Source organism: Naegleria lovaniensis (genome assembly GCF_003324165.1).
Source record: "Naegleria lovaniensis strain ATCC 30569 chromosome Unknown tig025, whole genome shotgun sequence".
Classification (NCBI taxonomy): Eukaryota; Heterolobosea; class Eutetramitea; order Acrasida; family Naegleriidae; genus Naegleria; species Naegleria lovaniensis.
This window is the reverse complement of record NW_025407847.1, coordinates 184,707-204,567: the sequence shown is the minus strand read 5'-3', so window position 1 is coordinate 204,567 and position 19,861 is coordinate 184,707. Positions and strand designations below refer to the sequence as shown.

General features: G+C 36.8%; 7 protein-coding genes across 7 annotated transcripts; 5 read left to right on the top strand and 2 right to left on the bottom strand.

Annotated features, from left to right (window-relative positions):
* Positions 1-131: 131 nt before the first annotated feature.
* Positions 132-551, top strand: C9374_005739 (uncharacterized protein; the record flags this gene model as incomplete). Its single annotated transcript, XM_044695522.1, has 1 exon — positions 132-551. The coding sequence occupies one exon, from the start codon at positions 132-134 to the stop codon at positions 549-551; it is 420 nt and encodes a 139-aa protein (XP_044547626.1).
* A 298-nt stretch (positions 552-849) lies between these two features.
* Positions 850-3,107, top strand: C9374_005738 (uncharacterized protein; the record flags this gene model as incomplete). Its single annotated transcript, XM_044695521.1, has 3 exons — positions 850-1,007; positions 1,102-1,252; positions 1,368-3,107. 3 exons carry the CDS (start codon positions 850-852, stop codon positions 3,105-3,107), a joined length of 2,049 nt encoding a protein of 682 aa, XP_044547625.1.
* A 147-nt stretch (positions 3,108-3,254) lies between these two features.
* On the bottom strand, positions 3,255-5,099 carry C9374_005737 (uncharacterized protein; the record flags this gene model as incomplete). Its single annotated transcript, XM_044695520.1, has 1 exon — positions 3,255-5,099. One exon carries the CDS (start codon positions 5,097-5,099, stop codon positions 3,255-3,257), a length of 1,845 nt encoding a protein of 614 aa, XP_044547624.1.
* A 419-nt stretch (positions 5,100-5,518) lies between these two features.
* C9374_005736 (uncharacterized protein) lies at positions 5,519-14,248 on the top strand (the record flags this gene model as incomplete). Its single annotated transcript, XM_044695519.1, has 2 exons — positions 5,519-6,502; positions 6,584-14,248. The coding sequence occupies 2 exons, from the start codon at positions 5,519-5,521 to the stop codon at positions 14,246-14,248; spliced, it is 8,649 nt and encodes a 2,882-aa protein (XP_044547623.1).
* Positions 14,249-14,281: 33 nt separating this feature from the next.
* Positions 14,282-15,592, bottom strand: C9374_005735 (uncharacterized protein; the record flags this gene model as incomplete). The annotated part of the gene is made up of 1 exon (XM_044695518.1): positions 14,282-15,592. The coding sequence occupies one exon, from the start codon at positions 15,590-15,592 to the stop codon at positions 14,282-14,284; it is 1,311 nt and encodes a 436-aa protein (XP_044547622.1).
* Positions 15,593-15,911: 319 nt separating this feature from the next.
* C9374_005734 (uncharacterized protein) lies at positions 15,912-16,883 on the top strand (the record flags this gene model as incomplete). Its single annotated transcript, XM_044695517.1, has 1 exon — positions 15,912-16,883. One exon carries the CDS (start codon positions 15,912-15,914, stop codon positions 16,881-16,883), a length of 972 nt encoding a protein of 323 aa, XP_044547621.1.
* A 108-nt stretch (positions 16,884-16,991) lies between these two features.
* On the top strand, positions 16,992-19,574 carry C9374_005733 (uncharacterized protein; the record flags this gene model as incomplete). The annotated part of the gene is made up of 1 exon (XM_044695516.1): positions 16,992-19,574. One exon carries the CDS (start codon positions 16,992-16,994, stop codon positions 19,572-19,574), a length of 2,583 nt encoding a protein of 860 aa, XP_044547620.1.
* Positions 19,575-19,861: the final 287 nt, after the last annotated feature.

Sequence of the window (19,861 nt, the reverse complement as noted above, 5' to 3'; positions counted from 1 at the left end):
TGAAGGCGCCACATGACGTTGGCTGAAGATTTTCACACTCCCATGGCACCACCTGTCATTCAAAATCACACCTCATCATCATTTAACACACAAAAAAATCAAACAACAACAACAACATCACTACCACACAAATGGCATCCATCTCACCAGAAGTTGAATCTGCTTGGGAAAGTTTAAAGACTGAAAGCATCAAATGGTTTACTTTCATCCCAGAAAAGACTGAAATTGTCAAAGATGCTGAAGGTAATGGAGATTGGAGTGAATTCTTGAGCAACTTTGGTCCAACTGATGTCAAGTTTGGTATTTTCCGTGCTGTTGCTGTAGATGATGACTCTAGAAGAACTAAATACATTTTGGTTGCTTGGACTGGTCCTCAATGTAATGCCATGAAGAGATCAAAGGTTGCTGCTAACAAGACTGCAGTCACTCAAAAGTTTGCCATCCACGTTGATGTTCAAGCTTCTGATGTTGACCTTTTGAGTCAAGAGGAAATTATTGCCAAGTTGAACTCCTCCACTGGTGCTCACAAGCCAAAGTCCTACGAATTCTAAATGAATTAAAAGCTACTCGAGTCGGTCGTATATTTTTGTTTATTTAATGATTTATTGTTGTTGTTGTTGTTGCTGAGGTTCTACTCTTTGGAATTGCTGAATAATTCAAATTATAATTGTAATTAATCATTCACAAACGACAATTGAAAACGATCGTCAAAAACCATTCAGCAAAATCGGTGCGTGCATTTGAATTGTTGTCATCCACATCATCACAACGGTTTTCTTGCAACAAGACAACATGTACACGTGTGAGTGTGCTTTTGAGGCACCACACAGCTGAACGAAAGAATAAAAAATGAGAAAGCGAGATTTTGCCATGTTTGCCTTGGTATGCTTGCTTCTTGTGATCGCTTTGAATCAAGAAGGAAGCATTACCTTTGAAAAGGCGTTTTTCTTTGCACAAACATCAAATCAGCAACCACTGCTAGTGAAAACAGGGCAAGCTGATTTATTGTAAGTAATGATCATTATCGGGTGGATTGAATCCATGATGAACATTTTCCGATCATGAACATAACGCAACGATCATTGCTGTAATATATTTCAGACCAAAACCTATTATTACAGATATTGATGGTGATGGATCTAAAGATTTGGTTACGAGTGGTGAGAATGGAAAAATTTCTATCGTTTCTCTCAAGACTATTTCTTCATCGCTATTAGTACATCAAGATTTATTTAACCCAATTACTGAGGAAGTATGTATTGATCGAGATTATCTTTTTTAATGTTATGGAACGTTTATATTCGGAATGTGCTCTCAATATTGCAATGACCTTTTAAAATTAAATAATAATTCAACAATGTAAAAAGAAATCATTCGACGTCAATGAAAAGGATAAAAACAAAGGAACTGTTCATCATTCAATAATTGGTCTGGGGCATGGGCATATCAAAGTAAAGAAAAAGAAAGGACAGAGAGGAACTAAAAGAGTTGTGGCCGTACTCTCTAATTGGAAAGTATTATGCTTGGATCACGACTTAAATTTGAAGTGGGAATCTGATCTTTTACAACAAGTAGTTTCAGATATGAAGCTGACAGACGTGGAGATTGAAGATCTTAGAAACGATTTCAAACCTTTTGAAGTTTTGGTTGCATTATATCCTTGGAGAGTTCATGAAAACGATGAGGGAATGGTTATTGTTGGTTTCCGTAAACCTCAAGAAATGTTCGAAAATGATAAGAGAAAAGCTGAAGAAACAGCCACTCAATTTTCCTACTATTGTTTTGATGGAGCAACAGGTCAAATCCGATGGAAGCATCAATCAAATCACAAGAATTGGGATGACAATGAATTTTACGAGCAACATTCTTTCAAATTGAATGCTCAACAACATTTGAGCGACTCTGGAGAGGTAATATGGAGAGAATATAAGAAAAAGATTATGCATCATTTACCTCATGTGTTCAGACATCCTTACGATACATCAGCAATTTTAGACAATTTCCAACCAACGAAGAAGGCTAAAGTGTCCAAAATTAAGGAGAGAGAGGAAAAACATGATTATGGAGAATTAACTGAAAAATTGAAGACAGCCGTTCAGCAAATTACTACAAAAGTGAAAGATACTAACGAGAAATTGAAGAAGAATATCGAACTGATGAAAAGATTTGAGAAAATACCTAACGTGTTGGTGGCTCATCTTTCAAAGGGTATTCAAGTGATTCACTTGTACACTGGTAGAACGTTAACTCAATTTGCTCCTTTGAAGGAAAACACTGTTTATCAAGATATCAATTTTGATGGTATGATCGATGCTGCTGAAGCACAAATTTGCAAGGCAAAGATTGAAAGTGGTGCACCAAATCCATATGACACATTGTTCAGAAAGTCAGTTTGTAAACTTCATCCAACCTCATTTGCTGAACAATTTTCAATTCCTTTCCTCATGTCGAATGAGCAGCAGGAAAAACAAAGCTTTGATGAGGATGATGACTATGAAGATGAACAAATGGATGTGGTCACTCCAGCTCTGGTTGAACATTATTCCACAGAACAAAAGCCACAATTTAGATCCCGAGATTTGATTTATTTAACATCCACTGGATTAGTAACAGCAATTACCTTTGATCGTAAACATAGCTCCAATGGAGAGCCTAAATTTAGAGTGAAATGGCAAGTTATGACTCCATCTTCTTTCAGAAGAGAAAGAGTTTTGGTTGAGTCTGGAGCCGAGACTGAATCATTCTTCCCTGAAATTGTTGCATTTCCACTCAGAAAATTTGAAACACATTCATTCATTCTTGCAATGGGAGAAAAGAGGCTCACTGTTGTCGATCTTTTTGGAAATATTCAACAAATTATTGAACTTCCTCATCCATCCATTGCTCCAATTCAACTTGTGGATATTAATGGAGACCAAGTACTAGATATTGTAGTGACTACCAAACAAGGCATCTATGCTTACATTACTCGAGTGCATACAGGAATGTCTGTACTTACTTTCCTTATTGTTTCCCTCTTTGTGATTGTTGGATTGTTGTACCTTTCAACCTATATTCAATTGAACGACCCATTCTATCATCGAAAGATTGATCGATTCCAAAAGTAATAACACCATCAAAATATACACCCTACTTATATTCTTAAACTTATCCTTGATATGTCAAAGAAACAAATTCATTGCATGAATGTTAAAGACACGAGCTCATCACCAATGCAACAAGTTTAAATGTTGAAGCACAACTATTTTGATGATTTAAGGCTTGTTATTCTTTAAGGTTTTCTCGTAGAATTCTTGCAAATCACCATACAAATTTCGATGCAAAATAGAACCACAAGTGGTTAAACACGTCAAGATGGAACCTTGAACACCTCCTGCAAACACATCCTGCCCTGCTAAATACAATCCTTCAATGTTTGATTTCGGTCGTCCCCACTTGAAAATCATGGAATCATCGCCCACAATTCGCTTCCATCCACTCCATTCACCAAAATTACATCCTAAATAGTGATTGAACGTGACAGGAGAGCATGAATTGAGAACACATTGACTGTCTCTCAGTTGTGGAAATTTCTCGTAGAATAATTCTACGGCTCTGTTGGAGAGACCTTGTTTCAAATCCTCGTAATCCACACTTCGATTCGTTACCCTCTGATGTTCCCAATCAGAAAACCATTCGTATTTGGAAAAGGTGAGAAGAATAGCAGAAACTTTGTTTCCAACAGATCTAAAATTTGCAATAACCACTGGGTGATCAATTCCATTCATGGGATCTAAGATACCATTACTGTTCATGAAACGATCGTGTTGAGCATCAATGTCTGGATTGGTCACAATGAATGTATTTTGGTGTTTGATTCCCAACTCTTCGATACTCTTGTTGAATCCTAAAAACACCACTTGGCTTGAAAATGCAGGAGTGTAATGAATGTTGGAATAACCAAAGGATTCTCTTGCGCTTACTGGCAACAGCTTTTGGAATGTATTAAAAGCACCAACCGTTGATATCACTATTGGTGCTTTGATCACGAGGTGGTCCTTGACCATTTCAACACCTTGAACACGTCCGTCTTTCACATAGAGTGAGTGCACTTTTGCGTTGGTGAATATATCTCCACTTCCTTTTCTAATGACTTGAATTAAACTCTCTACAATGTCGTTGGCACCATGGAGAGGTATTTGAGCGCCATTGACAAACAGATTTTTCACTGCCAAATGTTCGTAAACTGGAGTGCGTTTTGGGCTTGAAGCATAATCCACACAAATATAACACCAAACTGCCTGGAGGACCTTATTGGAAGTGAGAGATTTTGCAAGTTGGGCTACACTTAAATGGACATATTTCATAAAGGTTGGTGCAATCAAATATTTCAAGAACGAGAAGAAGTAAGGAAGAGATTTCAATATAAACACTGGAACAATCTCGTAGTGATCTTTGAGTATTTTCACATACTTGTCAATGGCATCGATTTCATCCGGAAATGCCTCTTTCAATTTCTTTTCATAACTATCAACACCTGCTGGAATTTCCAAGTCGAGCAAGGTTTCATTAGTAGCAGTATTCATCACATGGACTCTGTCAAAATTCGAATCCAAAGATTTCATTTCAATATGCTTTTCACACAATGCATCTAATAACGCTCCTTCTGCTCCTTGCAACTTGCCCATATAATGTAGGCCTGCACAGAATTGAAACTTTTCGCCATTTTCTCCTGTCAAGTTGAACGTATGGAGACAACCTCCTGCAATTTTGTGTTGCTCCAAAATCAAGACTTTCTTTCCAGCTTTACTCAACACAGAACCACAACTGAGACCAGAGATACCACTGCCAATAATAATGATATCATAGTCTTGTGCCAGATTTTCCTTCTTGAATGGATTCTTGTTGAACTTGGACTTTTTCTTCTTGGCATGATCTTTGGAAGAGTTTTTCTCTTCCTCGCTGCAGCTTCTTGTCATGGAAGACAAGTTGTAGATTGGATCAGTAAAGATATTACGTGGATGTCTTCCAAAATAGTACAAGTTGGCGAATAGATAGGCCACATACAAAGAGAAGCCAATGACCAAAGAGAAACAGCCACTGAGGAGTATGGTGAACATTTGTTAGATACAAGCCTTCTTTTTTTTTTTGAATTGTCCTTTGAGAATGCATACCAGGTTATTTAGCAAATATTCAAAGACATGCATGGCGATTTTGGTCTTGGATTACTATCGGAAGATCAGTGAGCACCGAAGTGCCCATCAGAACTTGTTTTTGTGCTTACAGAGTTGAGTTCGGCTAGTCGCGAACTATAACTAGCGAACTAAAACTTTCTGTTGGGCAAGTTGCGTGCAAAGAACTCGAAGATATTCACTGAACCAAGTACAAAAAAGGAATTGGACAGGTGACAAGCATACCTAATACATTCATTTTAAATTGAGTTGGAGCTGGTGAGATAACATTATATTTCAAGAAAAAAAACAGTACAAATCCTTTTATCCATCGTACCTATAACATTAGAACCTACCCTTACAACAACATGTCCCAAATTTTGAATATTAAGCAAACCAACAACTCTGCATGCGATTCCACCCATACATGCAATACAAATAACAAACTTGCCATCATTGGCATGTCATGCCTCTTCCCAGGACATGCTTCCAATGTTGATTCTTTTTGGGATCTTCTTTCGAGTGCATCTGAAACATGTTCTCAACAATATCCTTCCAATCGAATGGCTTCATCAAAATTCAAGCATCAAGCCTATAGTGCTGGTCACTTTTTACAAAAGTCTCTCGATGAATTTGATTATGAATTCTTTGAAATTTCCAAGAAAGAAGCTTGTTCCATGGACCCTCAACATCGTTTATTGCTTCAACAAGTGTATCATGCTTTTGAAGATGCTGGTATTCCATGGAATGAAATTAAAGGAAGCAAAACTGGAGTCTTTTGCAGTGTCATGAATCAAGATTATTTGACAATGAGAGGATGGCACGATATGGATACGTTCAACTCGTATACTTTGATTAATTCATCTCCTGCAAACAACTCTGCCAGAATTTCATACCACTTTGATTTGAGAGGACCATCCTTTACATTGGATACGATGTGTTCTGGTTCTCTAGTTGCCTTGAATTGTGCTGCAGAAAGTTTACAAAAAGGAGAATGTGAGATGGCCGTTGTTGCTGGTGTCAACTTGAATTTTATTCCTCATGAATTTGTAGCTCAAAAACTCATTGGTGCAGCTGCTCAAGATGGTCGTTGTAAAACCTTCTCTTCTCAAGCAGATGGTTATGGAAAGAGTGAAGGTGTTGGTGTTCTCATTCTGAAAAAGTATGGTGAATGTGATAATTCATCCTACAGAATTCATGGACTTGTTGCTGGAACAGGCGTGAATCATGATGGAGATCGTAAATCAGGTATTACCATGCCATCGTTTGAAGGTCAGCTCGAGTTGTTGCAACACGTTTACAAGAAAAATGGCATTGAACCTCATCAAGTCTCGTATGTGGAAGCTCATCAGGTAAGTATGATGATATCTTTCATTGATTCAATTTCATGAAATTATATCTATTATGAATGAACTATTATTCATTAACCAAAGACTGGTACCAAAGTAGGAGATCCTATTGAATGTAATGTATTGAATCATTTCTTTGGAGTTGCAAGGAAAAATCATGGAATGGATAAATTACCTATCGGATCCGTGAAGAGTAATATTGGACACACGGAAGCTGTGAGTGGTATTGCTAGTATTATCAAGGCTCTCTTGATGATGAAAAATCAAATGTTCGTACCAACCATTCATTGCCAAGATTTGAATCCAGAAATTCAGTTCGATAAGAAACATTTGAGAGTCGTGAGAGAAATTGAACAAATTCCGCAGGACGTTCATTCAAATCCAATTATTATTGGTATTAATTCTTTTGGAATGGGTGGTACCAACGCTCATGTTATTTTACAAAGTTATCAAAAGAAGAAGGAGAATAATGCAAAGGCTTTGAACACAGAACACACTCCACGAGTTCTTCCATTGGCTGCTAAGAGTGAATACTCTTTAAAGATGATGGCTTCCAATCTCTTGAAATTCCTTCAAGACAATTCTCAAATTAGTTTGGATCAAATCTTGTATAATTATTGTGAACGAAAGAGTCATTTCAGCGAATTTAGAGCTGGTTTAATTTTTGACAGCAAGGATTCTCTCATGAACACATTGTCAAAACTCTCTGACAAGTTTGAAAATAACGACTTGTGTCAAACAGGAAAAACAAACAAGCGTGATGTAGGACGTTCAGAAATTTGCTTTGTATTTTCTGGCCAAGGTCCACAATGGTTCATGATGGGTCGACAATTACTTGAGTCATGTTCAGTGTTTAAAGAGACCGTATTGAGAGTGGATCAAGAGCTAAAAAAGTATCAACAATCTGGAGAGAATTGGTCCATTTTCGATGAATTAAGCAACAAGACTGAGAAGGATTCTCTGATTTACTCGACCAATGTTGCTCAACCTTGTATTTTTGCCTTACAAATTGCACTTTATGAAGTATTGAAACAACATTCCATTCATGCAAAGGTAGTTGTGGGTCACTCGGTTGGTGAAGTTGCAGCTGCTTTTGTGTACGGTGCCCTTACTTTTGAGGAAGCTGTTTATTTGATTTATCATCGTGCTCGATTGCAACACAAATGCAAGGACATTTTGAAGGAAAAGTATTCAAAATCAGGTAAAATGATGACAATTAATTTGGGATTGGAAAAGACCTTAAGCACTTTGGAGATTCTCGGTTTTAAGGATCTTGTTGAAATTGCCTCTATTAACAGTGATAATTCAGTGGTAGTTGGTGGAGAGGAGCAGATTTTGAAACAACTTCAACAAGAAATGACCAAATATTTTGAGTCTGATTCCACCATTCGTATCAATTGCATCTTTTTGAGAAATGAAGCTGCATTTCACACAAGCCAAATGGATGAAATTAAGGATGAATTGTTGGAGACTCTTAATAAGAAATTGCACACCAAAGAAAGAGGTACGACTAAATCCAATGACAACATTCAAGCACTCTTTTCTACTGTATTTGGTACCAAGTCATCTCTTCAAGATATGAGTACATCTCAGTATTGGTGGCAAAATGTGAGAGAAGGTGTTAAATTTTCTCAAACCATGGAAGACATCTTTGAGAGATACAAGACTGTGAAATATGTGATTGAAATTTCACCTCATCCAGTACTCAGTGGATACATCAAAGATATTGCAAGCAAAGTACGTGGATCCAATGATACTACTGCAGTACTTCCTACGTTAATGAGAAAGAAAGATGAAGAGGTTTGCATCAAGCAATTGTTAGCATCACTCTATGTCAATGGGTACGAGATGAATTGGAAGAATATTAATCGTCTCTGCATGGCTGAAAATCTGACATTGCTTGATTCTCTTCCAAAATATCCTTTCCAATTGCATTCATGTTGGTCCGAGTCGTATGAATCATTGAGATGGAGAATGTGTCCACCAAAAACACCACTCTCAGACATTGATCATCCATTATTGGGCAAAAGAAAACACAATCAAATGGAATCCTATACAGACATTGTCTATGAACAAATGATGGATGTCTTCTCCAATCCAATGCAACAATATATTCAAGATCATAAGGTTCAAAATGAAATATTCTTTCCATTCGCTGGTTTTATTGAAGTGAGTGCCACTGCTATTATGAATCACTTTGAATTGAATTCAAACACCAATGTTGAGCTCTGTTTGAAAGATTTCAAAGTTATTTCTCCAATGATTTTGAAAGAAGTGAGAATACTTCAGGTTCATATCAACACTCAATCGAATCAATTCCGTGTATTCAGTCGAAAGAAGACGGATCTTCTTTCAATTCCATTCTCTGAAATTTCAAAGAATCCAAATCAACTCAATGAAAAGTTACCATGTGATTGGGTGTTGCATTCCTACGGATCATTCACCATTAAGCATATTCAAGAAATTGGAACTCCTTTGATTCCAAATCAAGAACGTGAAGAAAAAGCATTACATGTGTTTGAAACCTTCCGAACAGAACTCGATGCCAAGACCAAGTCCACTCATAAGGAAAATCTCTACACACGATTGAACAAGTCAGGATTGAATTATGGACCACATTTCCAAGGATTGGATGTATTCTCTCAGGTTGATCAAGACGAGAACAGAACTTCGTATATGGCACAAGTTTCTGATCCATCCGTTTTCTCTGAGAATGAATTTGCATATTGTGTATGGCATCCTGCTTTGTTGGATTCCTGCTTCCAACTGTTAATTTGTTCCATGCCTGAAGATACCACTTACTTACCAGTGTCAACAGAAAGTATTTTCATTTACCCTCAAAGACAACCAAAAAACCAAAAGCACCACATGGTCTACTCCACTACCTATCGTAACAGCGCTACTAAACAAGATTCTCAATTGATCACTTGTGATTTGCATGTTCTAGGTATGAGAAATGAACCATTCATTTCCTTCAAGGGCTTTACAGCTGCTCCACTTGAGAAACGAGCTAAAACACTCACAGAAACATCAATTGTTGCCTCACAATTTTCCGCATCTCCTGCAACGAATCTATGCAAATTGCCATCATTAGAGAGTATTAATGAGTTCATGTCAAAGTTTGATGAAATTGATGACTATTCTAAAGAGCATGAAGCTATGAACAAGCTAGCCATCAGAGTGTGTGTTCAGTATTGCCTATCTGTATTTAGAGAAATGTGTGGTGACATGAATGAATTCGATATGCACGTGTTAAATTCTTTGATCAAGGAAGATCATTTGAAAAAGTTAGCATTGCTTACCATGCAATTTGCTGTCACTTTAGGAATGGTGAAACGAGAACATGACAAGTTTATCATTATTGAGATCATTCCAGACAAGAAGGAATTGTTGCAACAGCTGAAAAACTTCCCAAGAAAGGATTTATACTGCAATCTCATTGATTTAATCGAAAACAGTTTGATTCACATGAAGCAACAATTGACAGGTGAAGTTGATCCTGTATCTGTTCTTTTCTCAAGAAAGGAAAAGGTTCTCAATGATTACTATGACGAAGTTTCACATCAAACCAAGCCGTTATTCGATTATATTGTTAAAACTATCTTGACCCATAGATCAAGCAGTCAAAAGGTAACACTGAGAATTTTAGAATTGGGAGCTGGTTTGGGAGGAACTACCAAACAAATATTACCAATTTTACACTCGTTTAGAGACTTTTTAGATGTGAAATATGTTTTTTCAGACATTTCGAACCTGTTCTTGGTTAAAGCTAGAGAGAAGTTTGCTGAATATCAATACTTTATGGATTTCATTTTGTTGGATATTGAAAAGCCACTCCCTCCTTCCATTGAAAAGGAATCTTTTGATCTCATTATTGCAGCTAACGTTGTACATGCTACTAAGGACTTGAGTAACGTCTTGTCTCTTGTGAATAGTTTGCTTGTATCAGGTGGAGAATTGTTCCTTGTTGAAAGTGATCCAAACAGAGCTCAATTCTTACACTATTTCGTTGGTACCTTAAAAGGATGGTGGTACTTTAAAGATTCGTATAGAGGTGAATCAGCCCTTCTTTCACGTGATGATTGGAAACAAGCATTATCGGACTGTGGCTTCAAAAACAGTGTGTGTATGTCTATTCACTCTGCAAACTATATTGTCGCTCAAAAGGATGCAGTCAAGAGTCATTGGTTATTTTTCACTTCGAATTCCAAGTTAGAGGAATCTCTTGCTACTTGTCTTTCTATGAATGGAGTGAATGTGATTCGAGTGAGTGCAAGAGTTGGTGCCTCATTGTCTCATGAGGACTCCAATAAGCAATCTTTCGAGATTGATCCAACCAACTTGGAACATTTCCAAATTATTTTTAACGAATGGACTTGTATTTCAGGAATCATTTTTGGATGGCCACTCGGTTTGGCAAGTAAGGACAACAACTTTTCCTTTAATGACGTTTCTGATTGTGTCAATGCATTATACTCCATTTGTAAGAACTTGAAATTCAACACAGCAGGATCCAAGTTGGTTGCTTTGACATCTGGAGCATTAGGATTTGAAAACAGTGATCGTGTCAATATTTCACAGTCACCAATTGTTGGATGTTTGCGATCCATTTATACTGAAATGTTTAAGAACAAATTGAAAGTCATTGACATTGTCACTGAAGAGAGATCAACCTCTTTGGCTCGCGATTTAACCCATGACATCCTCTCACCACAATACTCAGATGATGAAATTGTTTATAGTGACCATGGAAGATTTGTTCATTTCTATTCCATTGTAGATACTAACACTGCTAAAACAAGTCTCACTCAATCTCCATATCAAGGTAGTTGGGTCATTACAGGAGGCCTTGGCGGTATTGGTTTAGCCATGTGTGAATGGCTCATTTCAAAGATGGGAGTTAAGCATGTTGCCTTACTTACTCGAAGACAACCAAAGAAGGATGAACAATATATTTTAGATAGAATCATGTTGAATCATCCAAATACTTCAATTTCTATTCACACCACAGATATTTGTGATTACAACATTTTATATGATACTCTCAAAGAGATTCATCAAGAACATCCAATCTCAGCCATTGTTCATGCAGCCATGGTATTGGCTGATTGTGCAGCAAACAAAATGACTCGTTCAAATTATGAAGCTGCTGCAAAACCAAAGATTATTGGTGCTTACAATCTCCACAAATGTACAGTGGACCTTCAATGCAACTTGTCTGTGTTCTTAATGCTGAGCTCTTTCAGTTCCCTCGTAGGTGCTTTTGCTCAAAGCAATTACAACAGCGGAAACTTCTTCTTGGAAATTTTGTGTAAATATAGACGAAGTTGTGGACTTGCTGCTCAATCTCTCGGCTTGAGTCTAATCACTGGAGCTGGATGGGCCACTAAGGCTGAAGTTGATGAATATTTCTGGGTTGGAGCAATGCACATCAGCGATTTACTTGATCATTTTGAAGATTTAATTGCCAAACAATCAATTTTACCACCAGCATTGACATTCTTTGGATTTGATATTCCAGAAGATACCCTTCAACCTCACATTGCAAGATCGTACAAGAAAAAGTCAAGCACTTTATCTCCACCAATGAATCACTCTTCGAATTGTTCAACAGATAGCATTGCCAACAAGTTGAAAGAATCTGTTGCCAAAGTTTTTGGTATGTCTGCTAATGATCTTCAAGTTGACAAACCATTGGTGGACTTTGGTTTGGATTCTTTAATGGCCGTTGAAATTAGAAATTGGATTTCTCGTGAATTTACCTTGAATGTTACAGTTTCAACATTACTCTCTGGTGTTTCGACCTCTACTTTGGTGGACATGATCACAAGTTCTCAAGTCGTTGGTGATGTAAAAGCTGAATCTATGAATGAGGCCAGTAACAACATTAGCGAACTGACCCACAACAATGAAGAATTACTTGAATGCATTCATACAGAAGAAAAAGGAAACAAAGTATTGATTTGCTTCCCAGCATTAGGTAGCTCTACAGATGATTTCAAAGAGTTGTCCACTTTGGTACCCAATCATTCCATCTATGTGGTTCATTTGAATTTTGCAAACAACAAATATGATTGGACTTTACATTTCTGTGAATTGTGGACACAAGTAGAAAGACTCTTCAAAGAGCAACAAGTTACAGTGTATGGACATAGTATGGGAGCATTGGTGGCGTTGGAATTCACACGGTTTATTCAATCCAATTTCAATAGCAAACCCGTGCACTTGGTTGTGAGTGCCAACACACCAAACAATGCCTTACACTCCAATTCGTATAAGAGATGGAAAGAAAATGGAGACGAAACTATTATCTATGCCATCACGGATTATGAGTTATTCCCAACCATTACTGCAAATATTCATGATTTGGAACAAAAAGCTACAAAGATTAGAGATTTACTTCAAATTCCAACCTTTAGAAGTCAATTCGATTTCTTATTGTTGTATCACAGTTTTGATGATGATATGTTTGGAAAGTATCAAGTTGAGTGTCCAATTACTGTATTTAGAGGTCAGCACGATAAACTTGTGACTGATAAGACTATTCATAATTGGGACAAATTTGCTGCAAGTTCCATTCGAAAGATTACTTTAGAAGGTGCTCACCACAATCTCACTTCTCAATACCTTAAAGAGGTCTCCAGGGCTATCCTCATGGAAGACAATGACAGTATGAGCTCACAACCAACCACTTGTCAAGTTGCTGCTACAATGTGTAATTCTGTTGATCCAGCTACGCGTTCTAATCAGACGATGAACAATGAATTTATGAACTTGATTGAATCGTTAACTCCATTGGAAAAAACCTTATTCATCCCAATTGTTTCAAGAGGTTTAGAATCACAACATCATGATGGAGTTATTTTTGATCGTGTTGCATTAGATATTCTTACAAAGCTTCCAACTGAATTGCAACAAGATACATCGATGGATGGAATGACAAGAGCAAATATTGTGGGAAGAACACTTGTATTTGATCGTAAAGTACTCGATATTGTTCACAGAAGAAAATCAGATAAGATGATGGTAGTCAATGTGGGTTGTGGACTTTGTTCTCGCTATGAACGATTGTTTGACAGATCCAATGATGGAGTTTACTGGATTGACGTAGATTTGAAAAATGTTATTGAACTAAGGGAGAAAGTAATAAGAACTCCTCAAAATCAACACTACAGAACTATGTCTGGATCAATACTCGAAGAGTATACCTATCGAGAACTTGCCGAAATTAGAAAACAATTGCAGGTTGGAAAAACTGAAATTCCAGTTCTCATCATTGCAGAGGGGTTATTCATTTACTTTGATCATGATCAACTTGTGCAAATATTTAAATTGATTGAGATGGCCTTCCCTCTATGTGACGTATTGTTTGAAATGTCAGGCGTTGTTCCTTATTTGATGACACCAAAATCTGTCAAATCCGTCAATAAGGGTGGACCATTCAAATCCTTTGTTATTGATGCCAATACTAGTGTAAGATCTCTTCACAAGAAAGCCAAATTAATTTCTGAACACTACCAATTGGAAGAAAGACAACAGTTAGGTGGTGTGAATAATCGATATCCTTTAATACCTCCAAGCTGGATTCCATTTGCTGGATTAATGGCAAGCAGCATGAGAGTATTGCATATTCAATTCCAAGCACATGAGACGCACAAGACACTGCCATACAGTACCGTTATGCATGTACTCATTCACGTTTTGATGGTATTCATGTTCATTGTTCTCGCTTTAAAACTTTGCATGTAAATAAATTATTGTTTAAATAGAAAGGAAGGATTTTTACTTTTTCGTTTTCTTTTTTGTGGTATGTTTGTTCTTTGTTGGAGAGGAAACATTTTCTGTTTGAGGTACTTTAGCAACAGCTTGTTCAACATCACAAGGGTAAATGCAGGAGTTAGCAAACCCTAGAATTATATTAGACTTTGTCATTGCTTTTTCCTGAGCTAAACAAAGCAATTCCAACAATTCTTTCGTGGTCCATACTATTTCATCTCGTGTCTGTTCACGACTAAATTGTTCAAAAACCGTTTCAAGAGGTTGACACATGGTCAATTCAAAGGGTTGGAAATGGTGGCTAGTGTGTGGCGGTAATGCAAATAGTATCACATTATGCTCTTTTGCAATTTGTAACATCTCAAAATTAACATGAGAAGCATGGCTATCTAACAAGAGTATCACAGGTCGTTGACGAGAACAGTTCTTGAGAAAGTGTTGTTCGAACCATTGTTTGAAAATACTTGGTGTTGAGTGCCCACTTGCTGAAGCGTCCAAACCATCAGAGGGCATCTTGTTACAGTGATGACTGTCTCCATTTAAGAACGTTTCATTAAGAACGTAAAATGGAGGTAGAGATTTTCCAGCTGCATTAAAACAAACAAGCATTGAGGACAAACATTCACCCTGAACAGTCAAGTTTTCTTTTCTCAAATGTTCACGTTGAAGTCGAGCGAGTGTCAAGTGATTGCTTGGAGTACCTTTCACAATACATGCTTCATCACAACAATACACTCGATGAGGTAATATATCATGTTGAGAGATACATTCCTCAAGGACAGTAAAAAACTTGTTCACCAATGCTGGATCTTGTTGTTTTTTTCTTAATAAGGACATGAATTCATGCAATCGAGTCATCACCTCTTCATGTCTTTCCATAAATGATTGATACCATCCATGAGAAATGTGTTTTGCTGAATCATGATATTTCTCTTGATACATGTCCTGAGCTTTCATTAATAATAAATCTGATGACATTTCAAAACCATGATCCATTAAATCCATTGCCCATTTCTTTAATTCCTCTTCTTCTTGAACTGTAAAATAGCGATGTCTACCCATAGCAGCATCAATTTGTGTCTTGTTATTATACAGTTTACTCATGGTTGCAATGGGAACTTGGAAGAGTTTGGAAATGCTTCGAAGTGAAGTGTTTGGATGTTCTTTTTTATATTGTAAGGCCTTTGTTCTTGCATCGATTCGTTTTTGTTTGATTTTGGAGGACAGGGTTCGGGATTTGTCTACGTTCAATTGCTTCTTCTTTGATTTGGTTTGCTTGGATGGGTGTTTAGTGGTGGAGGATGATGCTTTGGTCATGGTTCGATTTTTTTTTATGAACTTTTTTGGTCCTGACAGGTGGCCTTATATAATGCACTTTACAAACATAATCAAATCTGTTGAAAATTGTTCTTAATGATCAACCTTGCCATGATTAATCCTGGTCAAGGTTTCAACACCTTTTGTCCTATTCGGATCTTAGCCACCTGACTGTCAATATCTTACGTCAACTCAAATATCCGAATTAATTTGCAACACAATAGACAAATTGACAACACATTGAAGATCTCCGGTCATAACTTACGTTTGGTGCATCCACCAATAATTTTCCTCTAAGGAATACCTATATTAAAAAAAAATGAAGAGTGCTCATTTGCGAGCGGGACAAAAATTTACAGCAACGCTCATCATACAGGAATCGTTAAACCTCACAACGAATGCTTCTTGTTCGGAACCATATTCTTGTGTACAAGACCATAGGATTTCAATTGTAAAAACAAAGTCATCAAAGTCAATGAAAGATTCCAATCTTCGGTTCATGATGATTGAGATTGTTAAACAAATAGAATTTAGTTTATTTGAAATTTCAATTCAAGAGGATCATGAGGAGAATATGGAGCATTCGAATCAATCCATTTATATTTTGAAATTTTCTAGAGATGTGGAGAGAGAATTTAAATGTTTCAAACACATGTATTCCTATTATCGATATGAATATATTCCTCAATATTTCATAATTGAAAATAATGCATCTCTTTCTAAATGGAAGGCTATTGCTACAAGAAAATCATATTCTCCTTTAAATTTTGATTCTATTACTTTAAGTCAGCAACTGAATGCAAGAGTGATGGCCAAGAGAGTTTTTGAAATTGTAAAGGCAATGCATGATTGTCATTTAATTCACAATGATATCAAACCAGATAATTTCATCATTGATTCGCAAGATGGAAAATTGAAAATAATTGACTTTGATATGAGTTATATTAGTGTGGATGAATCCATGTCTCCTTCAATCTTTTGTGGAGATAAATTATATAGAAGTCCCAACAAAATGACCCACTCAACCACAAATGATGAAACATGGATGCAAAACCAGATTCAAAGTGATTTATATAGTTGTGGTCTAGTAATGGCTCTGTTCGTACTAGGTCCTCAAATTCAAGACTCCCTTAAACAAACACGGGACAAACATCACGTGTTGCATCAACAAGTTTCAAAACTCCTCTGCCAGAAGGACAATCCACAAAGAAACAACGACAAACAGCCAATAAGCACTGATTGTAGTGATGATCTTTTCCATACGATTACGTCACTTCTCCAAGCTGAGTGAAAATACAAAAGGGCCACCGAACCAATGTCAGCCATCATTCCAATTTAGCTCATTGTAATGAAACCTTGAGGGATTTCACTGCCACACGTTTCCGCACACGTTTAAAAAATGTTTACAGAGGGGAATAACTCGTCCTCTCCTCCCACGTATCGATTGCCCAATACAACACCAAATCTACAAGTGCGATCGCATCGATCCTACACTGTGAATGAAGATGGAGAAGAACAAGATCCAATTTTCAACAACAATAGTAGTACTAATTATTCACAAGTTCCTCCATTGTTGATGAATTATCCATCATCGTCCTCAACTGCATCATCATCTACTCCAAGTGCTTTTGTACACAATTTGGAATCTCATACATTGGATCATTTTACACCCATTCCGATGGATCTCAACAACAATGCAACAACATCATCTGTATTGTTGAATTCATCTTCCAATAGTGGTAACATGATTCATCGAAAATTTGATTCTTCTTCCCATGACGATGATGCTGATGATACAAAATATAAATATTCTTTCAGAAAAAAGAAATCCAATTCAATTGCATCTGCAGTGTTTGGAACGTGTTGCGGAACATCCAAGAGAATACTTGTCACATTTATGATTTTATTGAGTATTGTGATGGTCTTTTATATTGTAATTTATAAAAGAAAGCTAAGTTTACAACAAGCAAGAGCAATGAATCATCCATCCTCTCAACAACCATCTGCTCAAACAGGTTCAAAGGATATGATGGGAATCAAAGTAGAAAAGAAATCACACGATTCCCCTCAATTAGTTAACGAGGTGAAAAATAAGCAAGCCAAGAAGAAGAAGAATCGAAATAGTGATGAAGAAGTTGATTTAGATGAATTATTAGGAATTAAAAAGAAGAAAACAACCACAGGTGTGAAATCAAAGTCATCTTCCAAAAAGAAACCAAAAAAGAATGTGAAAAAGAATGTGAAAAAGAAAGTTGCAAAGAAACCTGTCATTAAAATTCCACAAAAAGTGGTGAAAAAACCCAAGCAACAACAACCATTGAAAAAACCCAAACAACAACAACAACCATTGAAACAACCTCACATCAATCCAGAAGTGAAAAAAGAAAAGGAACAAGAAAAAATCATCAAACAAGCTCAAGAAAAATCCATTGATTTGAGTGCACCCAAATCCAAACACGATGACATTATTGAGAAATACTTGAAAATGATTGATGAAGAAGATAGTTCAAGTGACAAAAAGAAGAGAATCACTTCAAGTAAGGATCGCGTATCATCATCACAGCCCTCTACTCCATCGGTGGCAAAAAAGAAGACGAATACTCCTCCCATCAAGAAGAACCAAGATCAAAATGATATTGAACAATTGAAAAATCATCCATTATTCAAAGAAGATGTACAGCCATTCATTCCTAAAATTGTTGTTGAGGATTTGAAGAATAGTGCAGCCAAGAAAGAGGTCAAGTCAAACAGTGGTATCAACCAACAAGAATCCAATCAAGAAGAAGGAAAAACAGTTCAAAAAGGTGTCACCACCTCTATGACCACAGAGAGTGATAATACTCGTTCAACAAGTGCAACCACTGGTAGTGCAACTACACCATCGACACCAGTATCTACAGCAAGTGCCACTACTAGTAATACAGCCACTACCACTGCAACAACAACAACACCTCCAAACGAAGAGGCAAAAACTGTTACTACTACTGCTGATTCAAAGAAGGAAACACCAAAGAGTGAACAAGTTGCACCTGAAAAAGTGGAACATGATGAATTTCATGATGATAATCTCGTTCAAGTGAAAGATAATAAGGATTCCAAGCAGCAACCAAAACCACAACTGGAAAAGAAAGTCTCCTCTCCTGTCAGCAAGAAGAAGGTCTCAACAAAACCAAAAAAGAAACTTGTTAAAAAACCAATCCCTAAAAAGAAGAATATTTTGAGAAGAAAACAAAAGAAGAGAAAGGCACCACTACACAAGAAAAAACCAATCAAGAAGAAGACGGAAAAGAAAAAACTAAAGTTGAACAAAAAGCCAAAACGAAAACTCAAGAAAGAAATTCCAAAGAAAAGAAAAAGAATTCAAGAGAATATGGATGACCTCTCTCAGCATCCATTATTTAAGGAAGGACCTCAGACCTTTACACCATCTGCTGAAACAACGACAGACTCATCCAATAAGAAAAACAATATGATGAAGGATGACGATGAGCTATTGTCGACACATCCACTGTTTAATGAACCTCCACAAGCCATGGTTGGTCAGTCTGAGAAGAATGACGCCCAAAACTCGGTAGCAAAAGATTCAAAGACAGCAGCAACAGACAAAACGAAGAAGGATGAAAATGTACCAACAGAAAAGGAATCAAAAGATACTGGTGTACGCGAACAGCAAAACGAGCTTGCCAAGGACAACGACGATCTTTCCAATCATCCATTGTTCAAAGAGGACCCTCATGTCTTTACACCAACCAAGAATGACGAAAAACAAGACAATGCCGCCAAAAAATTAGACGAAAAAGCTGTGAACAAAGCAAAGTCTCCTCCCAAGATCCCAAAAGTGCTTTCAAGTGAAAACATCAAGGAATATTTGCAAAAGTATAAAGCTTATCATGGATCCTTGGCAGGAATCGAAAAGACAATGAATAGAAAACAAGCTAAAAAGATTATTGCTTATATCGATAAGCATCACAATTTCGATTAAACATCAAAATATAATTTCGATTAAAATCACGTCCTGCATTACAAAATCCCTCACTTACTTAACATACTTTTTCAAATTCAATGGATGGACCTTGGAGCAAATTTCCCAACAAGTTCAACAACATCAACTCACCACCATGGACGTATCCACTGTCAACAAGAAGAAACATGCAGGTGAAGTGTTATCAAAATTTCCTCTCTTAATATTAATTGAATTCGATTATAGCAAGTTGACGTCCGCACTTGAATTTCTTAACGTAAACATTAGGAAATATTGAAAATATTTAG